The sequence below is a fragment of the Lepidochelys kempii genome, chromosome 11 (genome assembly GCF_965140265.1).
Source record: "Lepidochelys kempii isolate rLepKem1 chromosome 11, rLepKem1.hap2, whole genome shotgun sequence".
Lineage (NCBI taxonomy): Eukaryota > Metazoa > Chordata > Testudines > Cheloniidae > Lepidochelys > Lepidochelys kempii.
The window spans coordinates 59,833,098-59,853,110 of NC_133266.1; the positions used below are offsets into that span (position 1 = coordinate 59,833,098).

The 20,013-nt window shown below is 44.4% G+C and overlaps 1 protein-coding gene across 2 annotated transcripts in view; it reads left to right on the forward strand.

Moving 5' to 3' along the window:
• The window catches only part of KIAA2012 (KIAA2012 ortholog), a 104,576-nt gene that overhangs the window by 28,689 nt on the left and 55,874 nt on the right, over window positions 1-20,013 (forward strand). For both annotated transcript variants that reach the window (XM_073306438.1, XM_073306440.1), the window contains exons 5-11: window positions 2,833-3,029; window positions 8,388-8,613; window positions 9,007-9,131; window positions 10,892-11,060; window positions 16,252-16,503; window positions 17,832-18,008; window positions 19,130-19,258. In XM_073306438.1, coding sequence (XP_073162539.1) covers window positions 2,833-3,029; window positions 8,388-8,613; window positions 9,007-9,131; window positions 10,892-11,060; window positions 16,252-16,503; window positions 17,832-18,008; window positions 19,130-19,258 — 1,275 coding nt within the window. The remainder of the gene's footprint in view (window positions 1-2,832; window positions 3,030-8,387; window positions 8,614-9,006; window positions 9,132-10,891; window positions 11,061-16,251; window positions 16,504-17,831; window positions 18,009-19,129; window positions 19,259-20,013) is intronic.

Consider the following 20,013-nt stretch of genomic DNA (forward strand, 5'->3'; position numbering starts at 1 on the left):
GTTCCTTTCCCTTTCTGATACAAGGATTCTGGAGCCATGAAGCCTGCTACATGGAAAGGGTGGGATGGTACTGTTTTGACCCAGCTGCCTTCTCTTCCATGCAATAAAAGGCATATACACATGTGGATCCTTCCAGGCCAGCCCAGCCCAGCCCACAGCTTGAGCCCTGGCTATCAGAGAGATCTCCATATTCCTTATACACCAGCAGGAAAAGCAGAGACCATGAGATGCACTCTAACGGGCTGTCATAAATATAAAGGGAAGGGTAAACCCCTTTGAAATCCCTCCTGGCCAGGGGAAAGCTCCTCTCACCTGTAAAGGGTTAAAAAGCTAAAGGTAACCTTGCTGGCACCTGACCAAAATGACCAATGAGGAGACAAGATACTTTCAAAAGCTGGGAGGAGGGAGAGAAACAAAGGGTCTGTCTTATACTGGTTTCTGCCGGGGATAGACCAGGAATGGAGTCTTAGAACTTTTAGTAAGTAATCTAGCTAGGTACGTGTTAGATTATGATTTCTTTAAATGGCTGAGAAAAGAACTGTGCTGAATAGAATAACTATTTCTGTCTGTGTATCTTTTTTGTAACTTAAGGTTTTGCCTAGAGGGGTTCTCTATGTTTTTGAATCTAATTACCCTGTAAGGTATCTACCATCCTGATTTTACAGGGGGGATTTCTTTATTTCTATTTACTTCTATTTTTATTAAAAGTCTTCTTGTAAGAAAACTGAATGCTTTTTCATTGTACTCAGATCCAAGGGTTTGGGTCTGTGGTCACCTATGCAAATTGGTGAGGCTTTTTATCCAACATTTCCCAGGAAAGGGGGGGGGTGCAAGTGTTGGGAGGATTGTTCATTGTTCTTAAGATCCAAGGGTCTGGGCCTGTAGTCACTTAGGCAAATTGGTGAGGCTTTTTACCAAACCTTGTCCAGGAAGTGGGGTGCAAGGTTTTGGGAAGTATTTTGGGGGGAAAGACACGTCCAAACAGCTCTTCCCCAGTAACCAGTATTTGTCGTGTGGTGGTGGTGGCCAATCCAAGGACAAAGGGTGGAATATTTTGTACCTTGGGGAAGTTTTGACCTAAGCTGGTAAAGAGAAGCTTAGGAGGTTTTTCATACAGGTCCCCACATCTGTACCCTAGAGTTCAGAGTGGGGAAGGAACCTTGACACGGGCAGTCATTAGATTTGGACATCTAAGAAAGATTGTTCCTCAGCAGAGGGCTCTCAACCACTGATCCAGCAAAGCTAGAATAGTCATTTCAGGGCATGGTGTCAGATGCATTTTCTCTCAAGCTTTTGCTTGCAGGGGGGTGACTGTGGCATGTATACACAGTTTGTTGTGCGCGGAGTAATAATAAATAACACCACCCACCTTTTATATTGCACCAGTTCAGTTGCTTTTAGTTTGTTGACACTGGTCAGTGCATTGTTTCAGTAATTTTAAATTTGCCCCCAAGGATTATGTGAAGGAAGCATTTAGAATCTAAAACAAATTAAATATACTTCCAGTGCAGCCAGACTGCTTCAAGGAGCTACATGAGAAAATCCAAAGCAGTGTGCACCTAGTCTGTTGGCTCCACTGAAAGCTATTACAATGTGTCAGCAGTTATGGAGCAACCAAGGCTACTCTGCTCTTTCTCCCCTGTGAGGCAGCAGGTGCCATTGGAGGGTGGAGGAAGGAGGGAAGGGCTACAGAGCACATGTAGAGGCAAGGAATAGTAAAGGGGCTCAGTGTTCCTGGCCACACCGCAGCTGCAGGGCAAGATGTGAGAAGAAGTGAACCCGCAACTCCTCCACAGCAACAGACATGACTCAAACACGTCAGTTTAAAAATTGCAGGGAGCAGCTCAGGGGACACATTTTCAATTCATAATAAAATGCACAGTTTTTTCCTTAACACATTCATCCTCTGAAACCACAAGTGTCCTCAGGGCACAGGTTGGCTGTGACTGCTCTAAAGCATTACTGAAAGATTTGTTAACTTTGCAGAAGACATATGTTGATGCAAACCCTGTGCTAATAAGAAAATTCCAACAGAATAAATGTACTGAACAGACCACAATGCTGCTGAAAAACTTGTTGCAAGCCAAGGCCATGCTGACTACAGAGCAGGCTTGGAGCATGCAGCTGTCAAAGTAGTAGTGGAAAGCCATATAAAATACGGTACAGGGAAAATCCCCTGTACAATGAACCTTTCCCACATCTGCCTGAGGCTTGAAAGTTAATTTCCATAGTAAATTTCCTTTTCAACTTGATGTTGCTTTGCTCCTGGTTCAATGAATACCTCCCCTGTTTGGTACAGACTCTGCTAGGATACAGGATGTGAATTATTAATGCAGGTTGCATTCAAGTTACGTTTCAATCCTTTCTTCAGGATGCATAGTTTTAACTTCCAAAGCACTGGGAAACACCCTGAAGAAATCCAATCATTGAAGTGAACCCCCACTTTCTTGAATATAATGTCAATTATGAGACACATTGTGATTCACCTGTTCCCAGGTACATGGGAGAGCACACAAGGAGCTTTGTCCCCTTTTCATGCTCTGCAGAAGGGCCACTCACAATTGCTGTCCCTGAGCTCAGGTGGCCAGGGCCCTACCCTCCTCCATATCAGCCTGTTCCTAAAGGATAGTTCAACCTGCATTAATCACATGTCCCCAGGCCATTCAGGAAAGGAGCATGTCCCTGTGGCGCAACCTGGCCCAGCTCTCCTGCTGGGGTGGTACAACCCCCAATGGGGATCAGTGGCTACACAATTTGGCCCTAAATAAGTTAGAACCTCTCTGAAGTGTAACAGTTCACTCTATGATCCAGTCCTGACACGCTGTCTTGCAGGCCAAAGTTACTCATTTCAGAAGGAGGCCGAGAACAGAGAAAACCTGGTGGGAGGAGATGAAGTAGAAGCACATGGCCGGAGGAGAGCTCGAGTACCTGTTCGGGTTTCAGTGAGAAGATTGAGTCTAGAACTCAGACCTCCACCTGCAAAGGAGGCTACCTGGAGCCAGAATGTCGCATGCACAAGGGTCCCACAGGTACCATTTCTTCATTATCAATGATGATCTCTGTCTTCATACAGATCAGAATCCCCTCAGTTCCTCTTGGGACTGGTGCTGGACTAGCAGGGTGGTTATCCTTACAGCAAAGTTGTGCTAGTATAGCTCTGGCTTCATGCAGCAGATACTAGTCATATTGCTTAATGTACACATATACTATGGTGATGAGCCTGGTGTAAGAACCTACATACAAATGATAATACCTAAGGTCTTGTCAACACTGGCAAGTTTCTGCACAGTAAAGCAGCTTTCTGCGGTGTAACTCCTGAGGTGCACACGCTGCCAAGCCACTTAGTGCACAGAAACTGCGTAGTTGCAGTGCCATAAAAAGACCACCCCAACAAGAGGCGCACAGCTTTCTGCACTGGGGCTACTCGCCTCTCTGCTCATTGGTTTGAACTCTGCTGCCCTGCCCTCAGGTGACCAACTGTGAGCCTCATCCCTTAAATTCCTTGGGAATTTTGAAAGTCCCCTTCCTGTTTTCTCGGCGATGCGTGCAGTGGTCTCAACGCATCTTTCCAGGTGGCCATGCCTGCTCCACAGATCAGTGATCCACTGCTTGGAGCAATGCTGAGCTGCTGGACCTCATCGGTATTTGGGGAGAGGAGGCTGTCCAGTCCCAGCTGCGCTCCAGCCGTAGGAATTATGATGCCTACGGACAGATTTCACAATGCATGACAGAAAGGGGCCATGACCGGGACACATTGCAGTGCAGGGTCAAAGTGAAGGAGCTGTGGAATGCCTACCACAAGGCACGGGAGGCAAACCGCTGCTCCGGTGCTGTGGCCATGAGCTGCTGGTTCTACAAAGAGCTGGACGCGATATTCGGTGGCTACCCCACCTCCACTGTGAAAGTATCCACTTTAGATACTTCAGTGGCTCGCATGCCAGTCGGGAGTGGACCGAGCCAGGAGGAGGAAATCTTGGATGAGGATGTGGAGTGGGAGGAGGACCCAGAGGCAGAGGACGACTTGGAGGTCAGAGATGCATGCAGCTAGGAGCTCTTCTCTACCCCGGAGAAGGCTAGCCAGTCACAGCTGTCGGAGCTTGGTGAAGTGCAAACAGGAGAGGAGGCTCCTGGTAAGTGGCTTTGATTTTGGGAATCGCTGAAGCGAGTTGTCGGGGGCAGAAGGGTTGTAGAAAGCAGGCTTGTGTCTGTATCATGCACGTATCACCACATGCCTAGTCTGAGCGGTGGAACAGGGTGTTGACTGACTCCTCACTTCATGGGAATCTGCCCCAGAGATCTCCACGAAACTCTCATGGAGATACTGGGAAATCCACTGCTGCAGCTTCCTTGGCAGAGCTGCTTTGTTTCTTGCCCCATTAAGGGTAACTTTCCCGTGCCACTCTGCTGTCACTGTGGGAAACCATTGCTGCACTCAAGTGAGCCGCATAAGGGCCAGGGCGGAAGCTGCAGTCTTGGAGAAGACCCTCCTTTGATTCTCTGCTCACCCTCGTATCTTCCATAATGAACGAAATATCTTCCATAATGAACACTACCTGTAGAAAATGTGGGGACATGTGACTATAAGCCCCCCCCCACAGTGCTGGCTCTCCCCAAGAGCCACGTGCCCATTATACAGTACAGTCGTGGTACACTGATTTCTCCTGCCTCTGCAGTTGCTCACCATTTTGGGGGTCTTGTGGCTCATGTGTGCTTGCCTGGGGTCAGCCAATTAGTGGCAGGTATTTGAATAGTGGCTGTGTTTTAAATCAGTGAATCAGTGGTCTGTGTGTTACGAACAGTACTGCTTCTGTTGCATTTTGGCTTCACAGATATGACCTTGGGATCCCAGCCTCCCTCTTTGTTATCGCCAGCTGAACGGCTGCGCAGAATTAGAAAGCGGCCACGAAGAACTAAAGATGACTTTCTATGTGAGGTCATGATGCACTCCGCGGCCGAAAAACAAGAATTGAAGGAGGGTGGGACAGTGAGAACAGGGACCGAAAGGAGAACACGGCATGCCAGAACGAAGCCATGGAGCAGCTCTTAAACATTATGGAGTGCCAAGCAGACATGCTCCAGGTGCTACTAGCACTGGAAACCGAGCAGCTCCGCGCCCGCCCTCCCCTGCAGCCACTGTCGCAAAACTCCTTCCCATGCACCCCCTCCAGACACAGCCAACACACTCTTATCAACCTCCTGTCTCCAGTCTGTACCCACTGCATGCACTCCTGCCTCGTCACAGTCCAGCCCTGCGGACACCCACTACCCACTGCACTCAACACCTGTCCCTCTGCAGTTTAGCCCTGCTGAAGTATAGTACCTGCTGCACTGTACTCCAAAGGACAAGGCTGCATATGATAGCTGGACATATACAAATTTTTAACCGTCCCAGGACCCCACCTCCTCCTGGGACCCTCCCTTCCCCCATCTCACACAGTGCTGATGTGTTTTTTTGTTTGTCTCTCTCCTCTGGTTGTTGTTTTTTAATAAAATAATTGTTTTGGTTCGAAAGCAACCTTTATTCCATTAATTGAAAGCAAACAGAGCCCTACAAAGCAACAGGCAATTTTCTTAAACTTTCACAGTGCATCATCTGCACCAATCACAATCACCTCCTAACATTACAATCACTGCACTCCTGAGCATAGCAACAAATATTAGTGGCTTTCAGCTTTAAATTGCTGCCTCAAGGCATCCCTGATCCTTATGGCCCCGCACTGCGCCCCTCTAATAGCCCTGGTCTCAGGCTGTTCAAACTCAGGGTCCAGGCGCTGAGCCTCTGTGGTCCAGCCCTGAGTGAAACTTTCACCTTTCTCTTCACAAATATTATGGAGCATACAGCACGCGGCTATAAGCATAGGAATATGGTCATCGGCCAAGTCCAGCTTCCCATACAGAGAGTGCCAGCGGCCCTTTAAACGGCCAAAAGCACACTCCACAGTCATTCTGCACTTGCTCAGCTTGTTGTTGAACGGCTTCTTGCTGCTGCAAGGTTCCCCATGCATGGCTTCGTAAGCCACGGCATTAAGGGGTAGGCAGAGTCTCCCAGGATCACAATGAGCATTTTGACTTCCCCTACAGTGATCTTCTGGACCAGGAAGAAAGTCCCTGCTTGCAGCTTCCTGAACAGGCCAGTGTTCCGAAAGATGCGTACGTCATACACCTTTCCAGACCAGCCTGCGTTAATGTCCGTGAAATGCCCATGGTGATCCACAAGTGCCTGGAGAACCATAGAAAAATGTCCCTTCCGATTAATGTAGTCGGTGGCTAGGTGGTCTGGTGCCAGAATTGGAATATGCGTGCCATCAATTACCCCTTCCCCGCCACAGTTAGGGAAGCCCATTTGTGCAAAGCCATCCACAATGTCATGCACGTTGCCCAGAGTCACGGTCTTTCGGAGCAGGATGCGATTAATGGTCCTGCACACTTCTGTCAACACGAGTCCAATGGTCGACTTTCCAACTCCAGACTACTACCGATCGGTCGCTAACCAGTTTGGAGTAGCCAGCTTCCACAGTGCAATCGCCATGTGCTTCTCCAAGAACAGGGCAGCTCTCATTCTCATGTCCTTGTGCCACAGAGCTGGGGCGAGCTCATCACACGGTCCCATGAATGTGGCTTTCCTCATGTGAAACTTCTGCAGCCACGGCTCATCATCCCAGACGTGCATGACAATGTGATCCCACTACTCAGTACTTGTTTCCTGAGCCCAAAAGCAGCGCTCCACTGTGGTCAGCACCTCCATGAATGCCACAAGCAATCTTGTGTCGTAGCTACTACACATGGTGAGATCAGTGTTGAACTCCTCTTGCCTTTGTAGTTTAAGGAATAACTCCGCTGCCACTGTGATATGTTGGTCAGAGCGAGCAGCACATTGGTCAACAGTGCGGAATCCATTCCTGCAGACCAAAGAGGCAGAGCGAGCAGTACACAAACCACTGAAAGATGGCACCAAATGCGGACAGAAGCACAGAGATTGCTGGGATGCGAAGCAATGCATCATGAGGCATTGGGACAAGACCCAGGATGCCCCACAACCCCCTCTGCCTTTCCAGAACTTTTAGCAGGAGAAGAGGAAGAGATGCTCTGTGAGATAGCTGCCCAGAGTGCATCGCTCTGAATACCACTGCAAGTGCTGCAAGTGTGAACATGCTATTGTGCAGGCAGCTGACAGTGTGAACACACAACAGCGGTTTCCTTTCAGTGCTCTCTGAGCAGAGCTGTAACTGCCAGCCATGTAACTCTGCCAGTGTAGACATACCCTTCCTCTTCTATAACGCTTTTAGTCAGTAGATCTCAAAGGAGGAAGTATAATTAGCCCCAAACCATGCCTTGGCAGCACTGACTTAGCCCTGGTCTGCACTAGCGGGGGGTTGATTTAAGTTATGCAACTTCAGCAATGTGAATAACGTAGCTGAAGTCGACGTACTTGGATCGACTTACTGTGGTGTCTTCACCGTGGTGAGTAGACTGCTGCCGCTCCCCTTCCGCCTGCGCCTCTCGCGGCGATGGAGTATAGGAGTCGACGGGAGAGTGCTCGGGGGTTTATTTATCGCATCTAAACTAGATGCGATAAATCAACCCCCACTGGATCGATCGCTGCCCGCCGATCCAGTGGGTAGTGTAGACATACCCTGAGTATACTGAACTGACATAAAGAATAGAAGTGAAACTGTTATACTCTTAGCATTCCGTCTCTTCCTCAACACTGTATCTTTTTCAACATCTGATTTAAGAATTGCTGAATAGACATTAAAAGGTAAAATTTAAGTACAAAGCAGGAGCTACCATGCAAACGGTCATAAATTAGTACATATTCAGAGAGACAGCAGAAGAGCAATACCCAGCAGCATTATATCCATTAGAAGTTCTCAGTCTTTTGCGGCCCCAGTCTTGCACTGCTGAAGTCAGTGGGAATTTTGCGATTGATTTCAATGCAGGCACGCATAGTCCCTTGGACTATATGGTATATTAAAAAAACATAATAAATGTAACAAAAAAGAAGTGGTTGTATATTTAAGCAGTTGATACCCTACATAGAATGAAACCTGTGATAACTGAGAAGAGAAAGACTTAGCATTATAAGTCAGGCTGAAATGGTATTCATGAATGTGGGCTTGTAAAAAATAGATGGTTGAAAATTTTCTGTTGAAAAATGGTTTTTGATTAAAATTCTGTGAAAAAAGTCTGCTTTCCAAAGAAAGTGTTGAGTTTTTGCATCAAAACTGAAGACATTTTTTAGTTTTCTGACAAAACTTTAAAATTTTCTGTGGAAAATTGACAAAAATGATTCCTCCCCAACCCCCATTTTCACTGAAGTTAGCTGCAGGGGAAAACCATTTTCTGTCCAGCTGTATTGTAAAGCCAGTCATTCTGCCATCTCCTAGGGCACAGAGGTGGAAAATCACCAAGATGTGGAGCGTGCAATGGAGGACCAATCACATGGGGAAAAGCCACACCAGACAGAGAGTCAAGAGCACTGTGAAAAGCTGAACCAAACTGCCAAGAGCTCTGTTGGGAATGCCACTATTGATACTTCTCAGCTTTTGAGTGAGAGATCCTACTTGACTTTCTATGGAGGCTATTTCCCCGGAAGAAAAAAGACCTACAGCAGTAAGAAATACCCCTCCTTAACTTTATTTCTTGTCATAGTTTTGTTTGTAATGAATTTACTGGACTTCTGAAGAATGAGGGAAGTCCAGTAAATTTTATGGGTACTGTTATAACAGTCACTTCTGGATTATGAGCACAGCAAGAATCTCTAAGGTTGCATTTTAATTAATGACTATGGTCGTGTGTTGCAGTGCTCATTGGGAAGAGGGCAAAGAGTTGTATGAAGAAACTTTCCTTCTCCTTATTACCATGTGTGCACGGACTGGTAAATTTATTCTTCCTCCCATCCTTGAATGGTTCAATGATAGAGTAAATACTGACCGATATCTGATGCCCCTAATACATATTTAAATTTCATCCCCTTTTCATCTCATCTCCATTTTCCCCCTTCAGTTAAACAAGGACATCTGAATAACCAGGATGGAAAAGAAGGGCACCTTATTGAAACAGGTTTTTTCCCTCCTATTCAGTCTGCCATGGACTCAGAGCAAGGTGTGGTCAGGGTGGAACACAGAAAGGTCAGATTTTTAAAAACAAATACTGCAATTGTTGTGATAACGTATGAAGTGGTCTCCTCTAAGGTTCATAACATGAATATAGGTAATCTTGCGCACATACGAATTGCCATATTGGATCAGACCAGTAGCCCATCTAATCCAGTATCCTGTGTCCTACAGTGCCAAGATCAGATGCTTTAGAAGAAGCAAGAAACCCAGTAGTGGATAGTTATTGGGCAGCCTGCCCCTGTGGAAAGTTCCTTCTTGAACACCAATAGTTAGAGGTTGGCTGATGGGGTTTCTATCCCCTCCAAAACACATTTATTTTTAAATATTTATCTATTTAAGTGCCTGTCCCTTTCTGTAATTGTGAAAATGGAGTTTTATCCATTTCAGTATATACAAAATAGTGAAAGTGAAGCTATAAAAGGGAAACAAAGTGCTACTGCCCCCTTTGAACTGGGGGATGCAACAGAATGCTGGAGACGCTGAATACATGAATGTTCTTGAGCTCATCCTGAGTCTACTCTGTACCACAGGGATAAGGGCACTTGAAGTGTGAAAGTAGCAGGTGAAACAAAAGACACTGAGGAAGTGAGGGGAAAAATACTTACGGCCACATCAGCACTACAAAGACAAGCATGGTTGTTACTTGACGTGGTTACAACATTGTAACAGATTATATGTCTAGGGTTATAGTTCTTGTTACCACATGATCAGGTACCATCCACAATACACATTTTAATCACCCTGTAACTGCATCAGGGACAACAACATGGCAACCAGGCCTCCTGATACAACTATATTTATAGTGTATAAATTCAAAATAGAGATGCAAAATGGAGCAAGAGAGTGTCCAACCGGTAAAGAGGTAAGGAGCTGGGAGTCTGAAGGCCAAATGCGGGTACCCACCACGAAGCCTCAATAAATCGGACTGTGCCTGGAGAGACTGAATGCTCTTGTGTGTGTGCATGTGCCCCTCTGCAGGGAGGGTCTTGGGTATCCATGCATGCTAGTTCTTCAGATGCCACGGTTGCTTTTTTAAAAATTAGATGGCTTGACATTTAAAAAACCAAAACGTGGAGGCAAATCTTTCTCTCCTTAACCATGCCTGTCATCATATACTCATAAAAATGAGGCTATGTCTACACTTAAAACATAACACAGCTGCAGCTGCGCCACTGTAGTGTTTTAGTGCATTGCTGTAAGTAATCCGCCTCCCTGAGAGATGATAGCTAGACCGATGGAAGAATTATTCTGTTGACCTAGCTCTATTTGCACTGGGGGTTAGATCGGTTTAACTACATATCTGAGGGGTGTGGATTTTTTACATAGCTATGCCAGTGTAACTTTTCAACTTAGACCAGCCCTAAGTTAAAATCTGATCCAACTCCCATTGGAGTCAAGAGAAAGATTCCTGTTGACTTCATTGTGTACATGTATGTATGTTTTAGAACAAGACTTTAAACAATTCGGAACCATCAAATTAAACACCCTGGGCCTAATCCAGCTTCTTCTTCCACTGGGTTCTGGAGAAGTCCAAGGCTTTGATGCTGGTGGCCAGGACTGGGACAGAATTGGGGAGGGTCAATCGGCCCCTGTTCTGCAGAAGATGCCCAGCGGAGTTAGGGAATGCAAGAGAATGGAAGAGTGAAACCAGCCTGGCTTTGTTGAGCTAGTATGTTGTGCTTTAGCAAGCCTATAGAGTGAGGAATAAAAATATAAGTCAAAAGTAATGGCAGTATTTGGAGTTTCTGACATTTAGGATTTATATTTTACAGCAGGTGCCAGAGACTTTGAAGTTCCCTTCAATCTCAGAAGAATTACCCAGAGCCCAAGTCCCCCACAGGAAACAATTTAGATCCAGTGATCCCCCAAAGGAGCTTCTGATCCTGCCTTTGCTTATTCAGTTGCAAACCCAGCCCAAGACCGAAGCAAAGAATCAAACAGGTACCATCAGCTCTAGATGAAAGATTCTCTGATCTATCTAAATTCAAGGTATTTGTAAGCTACACAATGATTAGATCGGGACTGCAGAAAAAGGGAACTCTCCCATCCTGGACTGGGTCATTTCAGTGTTAGCTCTTGTGTTCTTGAAGATATTCAGAGCAGGTTTATTTTGGATTCCACATGGTTTATGTCCCAAAGATGACTCAGAGCTCTGCGCCTCAATGCAGTGTAAAAGCAGCAAAGTTTCTGCTAATATTGGGCAAATGTCAGGAGATTCAAATCAGATAAAACACCCCCAAACTCAAATTGTTTTTCCAAAGCTTATTTGAATAAGCCAAATATTTTTGGCATGAAAAAAGTGGGCCAGAGATTGACTGGTATTTCAATATCAGTTGAGGACAAGGAATATTGGATATGAAATAAAGACAGTTCATTAAATTGAGGCACAGGGAGAAATTGGCCGGGGGCCCAAATGCTGCACCTGATTTGCCCTAGATGGAGCAGATTGCAGCCTCCTTTATCTTGAACACAGAGGTGTGCCTCATGTAGACTGCAGGTCCTAACATGCAATGCACCATCTAGATTTGAGTGGCCTGCTTATCAGATCAAGACAGAGCACTGCGTGCTGGGACCTGTAGTCTCTGAAGGCTACATCTCCTTATTAAAGATGAAGGTGGCCACAGGATGCATTGCAGAACTTCACAGATCACATATGGCCCTTTCAGGGTTTGTCTGCAGCATGACATACTGCCTGTGGAGGAAATCAAATTTGGAACCTGCACTGTCCAAGCAACAAGGGCCGGGAATGCTAAAGACAGAGAACGCTCTAATCTTAGGGAGTAGAGAAAGAAATTGCCTCAGATAAATACTGAAGCTCCCTTGCAAGATGCAAAGAGCAGAGCTGCTGGATCCCAGAAATAACTGAGTCCACCGTTTTCCACTGGAAAGAGTCACCACAGTGCAGACAGAAGAATGGGTAAAGTGAGGAAAGAGGACACATGGATCCTTTGATTTCTCCCTTCCAGGAAATAAAACAAGGGGCATGTAAGATCCTAAGTCTGACTTCATGTTCCATAACAGTCTTCAACTGGCAATGTCCTCTTTAAGGGAACGCCTGGAACTGTTACTCACATACTAAATAGCCCCTCTGACTTCAGTGGGACTGCTTGCAGGAATAAGATTTGAGGACTGGTCCCTTAAAGAATTAATCTAAATGTTAAATGGTCAGGATTACATTTCACCTTGTATTTAGCTGTGACACTTTGAGTTAGTTTCCCAGACCTGAAGAAGAGCTCTGTGTAAGCTCAAAAGCTTGTCTCTCTCACCAATGGAAGTTGGTCCTATAAAAGATATTACCTCATCCACCTTGTCTCTCTAATATCCTGGGACCAACACAGCTACAGCAACACTGCAAACAGGACGACATTGTCAGAACCTGTGGAAAACCCGGCTTCCAATGACGAGAATTTTTTTAAAAAATCAAAAAATCATAGAAATGTATGAAAAAGGTTTGTCTGAAGTTGCTAATGCGCGATAGCTGTTTCTATGTTTATGTGCATTATAAATGGAAAGGAAGTTCAGCAGCTTTTCCATTTGTCATGTAAGGAAGCAGCTTTGAGCAGTGATCTTCTCTCACCAAGGTGACTCTTGAACCACTGATGTCAGACTGGGCAGAATCAACAGACTTTGCAAATCCAGAACAAAGGGACAAGGGCAACACCACTTTCTGTACAGTATTATCAACCCACACTGATGTGCTACATGGACGGTTATATTTCAACATGACCAGAAACTAGAAACTGGGTGATGATATGGATGTGTTGGGGGGTGGGGGGTAATGATATTCCATCAGAGGCCCCTGCTTTCTGTAAGCAGGCAATCTGAATACTTTCACATAGGACTATGCTGCCACTTATAACAGCAGTTATGCCTCTTTCCCAATTTTCTCCTTCTCTGGACACCTTTTCCCATTCTACCTCATTCTCTTCTTTCCCTCGCCTTTCCCCACTGTTCCCTTCTCCCTCTACATTAGTGTTCTCTTCTTTTCCCCCACATTTCCCCTTCCTTCATTCTCTACCCACCTCTTTCTCTCCCGTTTTTCATAACACTACTTCCATAGATTTTAGGGCCAGAAGAGATACTGTGACCATCTAGGCTGACCTCCTGCATAATACAAGCCATAGGATTTTGGTATCTCCCCACAGCTCCTCTTCCCCTGCCCTTTTCAGCATCATCCAGCTGTCACCCGAGGAGCACATATTTGCTCAAGCTGACTCAGCACTCTCAGAAGCAGCAATTCCTTTCTGTCTGGCAACTGATTTTATTCCCTCCACACAGAAGGAGCTTTGCTACAGCTACAGCTCAACATGAACTAGGCGGGAAAATGGCCCAGGTGCTCCTGCTCTTCTACATATTTGCAAATGTTAAATAAAATGGGAAACCCAATAATCATGGTAACAAAATTGTTGCAGTACTACACAAAAAAAGTACTACTGCAGTCAACAGATCTTCACGAAAGACCACATGGGTAAAACTAAACTGTATCCCAGACCAACTGCAGGAATGACTGGAGGTACACTATTTTATTCAAAAAAGCAGCATGCCAGTAACCATTTAGGGCCAAGTTCTGCCCTCAGATACATGCATGTAACTCCCAACGAAGTCACTGGTAGTTGCATAATTATACCAGTATCTGGGGGTAGAACAGAATGTAACATCAGTCCCACAAGTCTAGATTCTGGCTTCAGTGAGATACTCAGTACTGTGCACTAAACAGAAGTTGTTCAGAAAAGTTAAGAGAACCCGTGTGCAGAACCCCGATATTGAATTCTATGAGAATATTCTCATCATGGAGGTGGATTCCACGTTTCTTCAAGGCCAAAAAAGCTGTTAAGCTCAGCTATCTAATGTGCTCCTGTTAGGAACACTAATCTGGTTCACCCACCACTGTAGTTGCATTTCTCCCGTTCCAGCATTGCATCAGTCTTTCTGGCTAAGACAGCAAGTTATGTTTGTCAGTTCATCAATTTCTTGACATGAATAAGAGAGTTTAAAGATGCTGCTTGTGGCTGCTGTGTGTCCTGACTTCACCAAATCTGATTTCACACTACAAGACAAACACAGGAAAACACAGAGGTTCAGAAACGTTTTTTTCCCAATAAACTGGTGAAAGGAATGAATCTCATAGACTCATAGATATTAAGGTCAGAAGGGACCTTTATGATCATGTAGTCTGACCTCTTGCACAATGCAGGCCACAGAATCTCACCCACCCACTCCTGCAATAAACCTCTCATCTATGTCTGAGCTATTAAAGTCCTCAAATCATGGTTTAAAGACTTCAAGGTGCAGAGAATCCTCCAGCAAGTGACCCATGCCCCATGCTGCAGAGGAAGGTGAAAAACCCGCAGGGCCTCTTCCAATCTGCCCCGGAGGAAAATTCCTTCCCGACGCCAAATATGGCGATCAGCTGAACCCTGAGCATGTGGGCAAGATTCACCAACCAGATACCCAGGAAAGAATTCTCTGTAGTAACTCAGATCCCACCCAATCTAACATCCCATCACAGGCCATTGGGCCTATTTACCATGAATAGTTAAAGATCAATTAATTGCCAAAATCATGTTATCCCATCATACCATCTCCTCCATAAATTTATTGAGTTTATTCTTGAAGCCAGATAGGTCTTTTGCCCCCACTGCTTCCCTTGGAAGGCTGTTCCAAAACTTCACTCCTCTGATGGTTAGAAACCTTCGTCTAATTTCAAGTCTAAACTTCCTGATGGCCATTTGTTCTTGTGTCCACATTGGTACTGAGCTTAAATAATTCCTCTCCCTCTCTGGTATTTATCCCTCTGATATATTTATAGAGAGCAATCGTATCTCCCCTCAGCCTTCTTTTGGTTAGGCTAAACAAGCCAAGCTCCTTGAGTCTCCTTTCATAAGACAGGTTTTCCATTCCTCGGATCATCCTAGTAGCCCTTCTCTGTACCTGTTCCAGTTTGAATTCATCCTTCTTGAACATGGGAGACCAGAACTGCACACAGTATTTCAGATGAGGTCTCACCAGTGCCTTGTATAACAGGACTAACACTTCCTTATCTCTACTGGAAATACCTTGCCTGATGCATCCGAAGACCACATTAGCTTTTTTCACGGCCATATCACATTGGCGGCTCACAGTCATCCTGTGGTCAACCAATACTCCAAGGTCCTTCTCCTCCTCCATTACGTCTAATAGATGCGTCCCAAACTTATAACTAAAATTCTTGTTATTAATCCCTAAATGCATGACCTTACACTTCTCACTATTCAATTTCATCCTATTACTATTACTCTAGTTTACAAGGTCATCCAGATCCTCCTGTATGATATCCCGGTCCTTCTCTAAGTTGACAATACCTCCCAGCTTTGTATCATCTGCAAACTTTATTAGCACACTCCCACTTTTTGTGCCGAGGTCAGTAATAAAAAGATTAAATAAGACTGGTCCCAAAACTGATCCCTAAGGAACCTCCCTCCAGCCTGACAGTTCACCTTTCAGTAGGACCCGCTGTAGTCTCCCCTTTAACCAGTTCCTTATCCACCTTTCAATTTTCATATTGATCCCCATCTTTTCCAATTTAACTAATAATTCCCCATGTGGCACCGTATCAAATGCCTTACTGAAATCTAGGTAAATTAGATCCACTGTGTTTCCTTTGTCTAAAAAATCTGTTACTTTCTCAAAGAAGGAGATCAGGTTGGTTTGGCATGACGTACCTTTTGTAAAACATATTGTATTTTGTCCCATTTACCATTGACCTCAATGTCCTTAACCACTTTCGCCTTCAAAAACTTTTCCAAGACCTTGCATACTACAGATGTCAAACTAACAGGCCTGTAGTTACCCAGATCACCTTTTTCCCCTTTCTTAAAAATAGGAACTATGTTAGCAATTCTCCAGTCATATAGTACAACCCCTGAGTTTACAGATTCATTAAAAATTCTTGCTAATGGGCTTGCAATTTCATGTGCTAATTCCTTTAATATTCTTGGATGAAGATTATCTGGGCCCCCCGATTTAGTCCCATTAAGCTGTTCGAGTTTCGCTTCTACCTCAGATATGGTAATATCTACTTCCATATCCTCATTCCCATTTGTCACATGAATGGTGGCTAGTATCTCCATTTCATGTTCCTCTTTCATTCCAGCAGCTCCGTGTGACAAATCCAGATCAGAGGTTGATGATGACTGTGAGAAGTTGTTGGCTCCTTCACCAAATGATCTCATTTCTGGGCCAGAGGGTACAACAGAGCAGCACCAAATGGTCACTGGTGAAAACCCAGAGATACATCAAGGTAGCTTCTTACTACCTCCAATAACCAATCGAAAGTTCACGCTGGAGGGGAGGAAGGCAGGAATAAGAGGGGTGAATGCTGGAAAGGAGGGCCACTATAAAAGAGGTCAGTCAATACAAATCAGAGATTTAGCTTTTGTCTCAGTTGTAGCTAGACTCTGCTATAAAACTAATTCAGCTTCTAGCTATTCACCTACTACAGCTCATCTTTGTGGCGATATTACTCAATCACATATGGTGATTGGCCACATTAGCCAATCCGATGGTCTAAAGGAATTTATTTCACATTCAATTGTGTCAGAAGTACATGCTGCATCTAAGCTTTGCATTAAGATAACACTCTTAGGGGCCTGTCATAATGGAATTTTGTTAATTCATAACAACTAACATTTTATAACACTTGTCATCCAATGATCCCAAAAGATTTAACAAATTTTATAAACCAGTTACAAGACATATTAGGTTTTACTTCATTTGTTATTGAAATGCAGCTGCTTTTGTTTATGGAAGATATCAGACAGTCCACTACACAATAGTCCAGTAGAGAAATTAAAGAACGTCTATGCCAGTCGAAACTACAGGGGAATTCTAGGTGGACGGAATGCATTGATTAAACTGGGACTTAGCCTGAATACCAAAGTAATGAAAGTGGGATCTTTAATAACTACACTTCGTCATAACCTACACCTTACACGCCATTTGAAAGATGGCACCTCCAGCAGAACAGCACCACTCTAGCATCAAGGCAGAGCCTGGCTCATTACTGACTCAAAGGAAAGAATGCCATGCAAAGGAACCCAAGCACTGGCTGCAAATAATTGTACAGAACAGAAACTACTGCAGTGCACTTCATATCTTAAGGGTATTAAAGTCATCAAGGCAGCAGTTATTTTCTATAAACTATAGTGATCGCCAATAAAAATTCAGCATTTACGCATTACCCACAATTACCCAGTGGAATCTAAGATACAGCAGTTATTTTCTATTCTAAGTAGAGGGAGAAACTGTTGTATCTCAGATATCATTATAGAGTTACTATAGGAAAATGAGTCTTTTTTTTTTCCAAAGGCAACTACTGTAATTCTGGTATCAGATCCATCCCTCTAATTCTGTTCCACAGCGCATAGTTCAATAACAACAATATGTTGATGGAACATTTCATGTTTTCTTTAGGTTGATCCAATTTATCATCAGTTTTACACAGCACTTTGTAGACCAAGCAGCACTTTATAACATTGGCAGTGAGGATAAAGATTAATTAGATAGGGGTAGCTTAGCAGGTTAGACAAACAACACACCACTAAGTCACTGATTAATTGTGGCCCTTTTGTGCATTCACTCCCTCTTCCTAGGTCTCTATTTCCTCTCCCGCCCCCCATTCATTTATTGTTTTATGCAGATCTTTAGAATTGTTCCTTATATGCTTTTTCCAAGATGGTGATTTATTCACCCAGAATGCAGTCCCAGGATTAGATCTGCTGCCCCCTATATATGGAAAGAAGGGTCCAGGGAACCAGAGTAGCAAGACGAACTTCAAAACTTTCAGCAGCAGCACTTCTAAGACTCTCCCTATCGGAATCACGCGTGGCACGCTACCGGAAGAGCTGAGAGGTAACATGTTTGTACTGTGCATGGATTCTGTAATTATGTTTATCTGTTTGTACTGAACATGCTGGAGGGACACAATACTTTTTTCTTCCAGAACTTCTGGAGAAACTAACATGCTGGTTTTGACAGCAGCACTGGGAATTCCAGGAATTGTTTACTATTCAGTGTGCATGTTTTGAGAAAAGTTTGTTCCTGATATAAGATGCTACTGAAAAAACATGCCCATTACATGGATTTTTAGGGCCTGAGAAGGGGAAGGGGCAATACTTCCAGCAGGAAGGAGATAGCTACCCTATGCTGCAAATAGACATGACAAAGCCAGCACACACCACTGGCATGCACACAGGCATGCTGGTTAAATACGAAGTCAGTAATTCAGAGGGAGAAGCCAGTGATGGAACTAAACTCCAAAAGCCTACAGTAAGAAAGTATAATTCAGTTAAAGTCAATGGAATTGTGCCCATTTACACCAGGGAGTTATTTTGTCCCATGCTTATTAAACATGTGCTCTTTCAAATCCACGGCTCCGTTCCTATGCCAGATAACATCAGCCAGCCAAAAGCAGTTATCAGTTAGTGTCAGCACCTGAAGTTGCCACTGTATCAGAAAGAAAAAAAGATAAAGGGTAGTTACCAAACTGGAACTTCATTTGCAGATGGTGGGTGGGGAGTGGCATGAGGGGGAAATGGAAAGGAAAATGCCAAATAAAGTGTGCTTTTCATGTCATCATAGGCTCAGAAGAGTCATGTTCAGACATATGAAAACTGTAACGAAAGTGCTGGATCTCCAGGCCCCCAAGCTTTGGAGGAATGGGGTTCAGAACTCAAAACCTGACCTGATCTGAAGGTCATACTGGACAGAACCAAAACCTCAAATAAAACACTCATGAGCTTTGGGGGCGGGTTTCAAAATCTGCTACTGAATTTTGTGTTCCAACCCATCTCCTGTAATGGACAGAGCTTTCTTAGAGTCACCCGGTTCTTAATTATGACATGATAATGTGGATGCATGCACAGAGCTACTGAGAAGGATATTTTCATGAAATGAACATCAGTGCAGTAGGTCTCCAGGAATCCTTCTTGGTGGTGTGTATTAGTAACAATGTTCATCTTTATGTTTTCAAGAGTGTTATAATGGTACTTCACTAGGCAGCCTCATAATGGGCCCTGATGGAGAAATCGTCTGTCTGTCCCTCTTGGGGTCTGTCCAAGATGCAGATGTTCCTGCTCAGTTTAGCTTTGTTCCGGATAAAGGTAAGAACACATAATCTGAAGAAGTTTCCTTTCCAAGAGGAAGGAATGGCATGCATGGCTCTCCAAAGTTTCACACAAACTGAATAAATAAAAATCAGACCCTGATCAGTGTTGCTCTTTTCACTGAGATGGTGTAACTTCTGCCAAATCAGCCACAACAGTTATGTTTGCACAGCAAGTTTACTTGTACTCTAGGATAGGTAAGATCATGGAATGGCTGTTAAAAGGGATGCTGGATTGTGTAACTGAGTTTTAAAAGGGTTTACAAAACTTCTGTGGGATCTGCCCAGTATAAACAATGTCCTTCTCTCCTTTAAAATGAGCCTCAAAAGGAGGAGGTGGCTAATTTATAATTTGCTCAGGTATTTGTGCTGTGCGCCTCAGACAGCCAGTGTGAGTCATCTTCTGACAGACACGTCATGAAATCTCCAAAAACTGACAGGGATATGAGCTTGTGGGAATAGAAAATGGTTTGTTCTAAGCAAGGGCCATCTCACAAGAAAAGAAGCCCAAGAGTGGTTAGTGCCAAGGAGCCAATAGATAGTAGGATTTGTTTCCCCAAGAATAACCAAGATGTGTGCTGATGGGCTAGAGAGCTGCTGCAAGAAAGGTGTGATTCATGATAGAAGGTCAATACAATTTGCATGAGGAGGTTTAAATGATAGAACCAGCTGGCTTGTACCATTAGAGAATGGCCAAGCCATTTGACCGAAGAAGCCCACAGCACAGCAGCCTTTGGTCTGCTGCTTTAATCT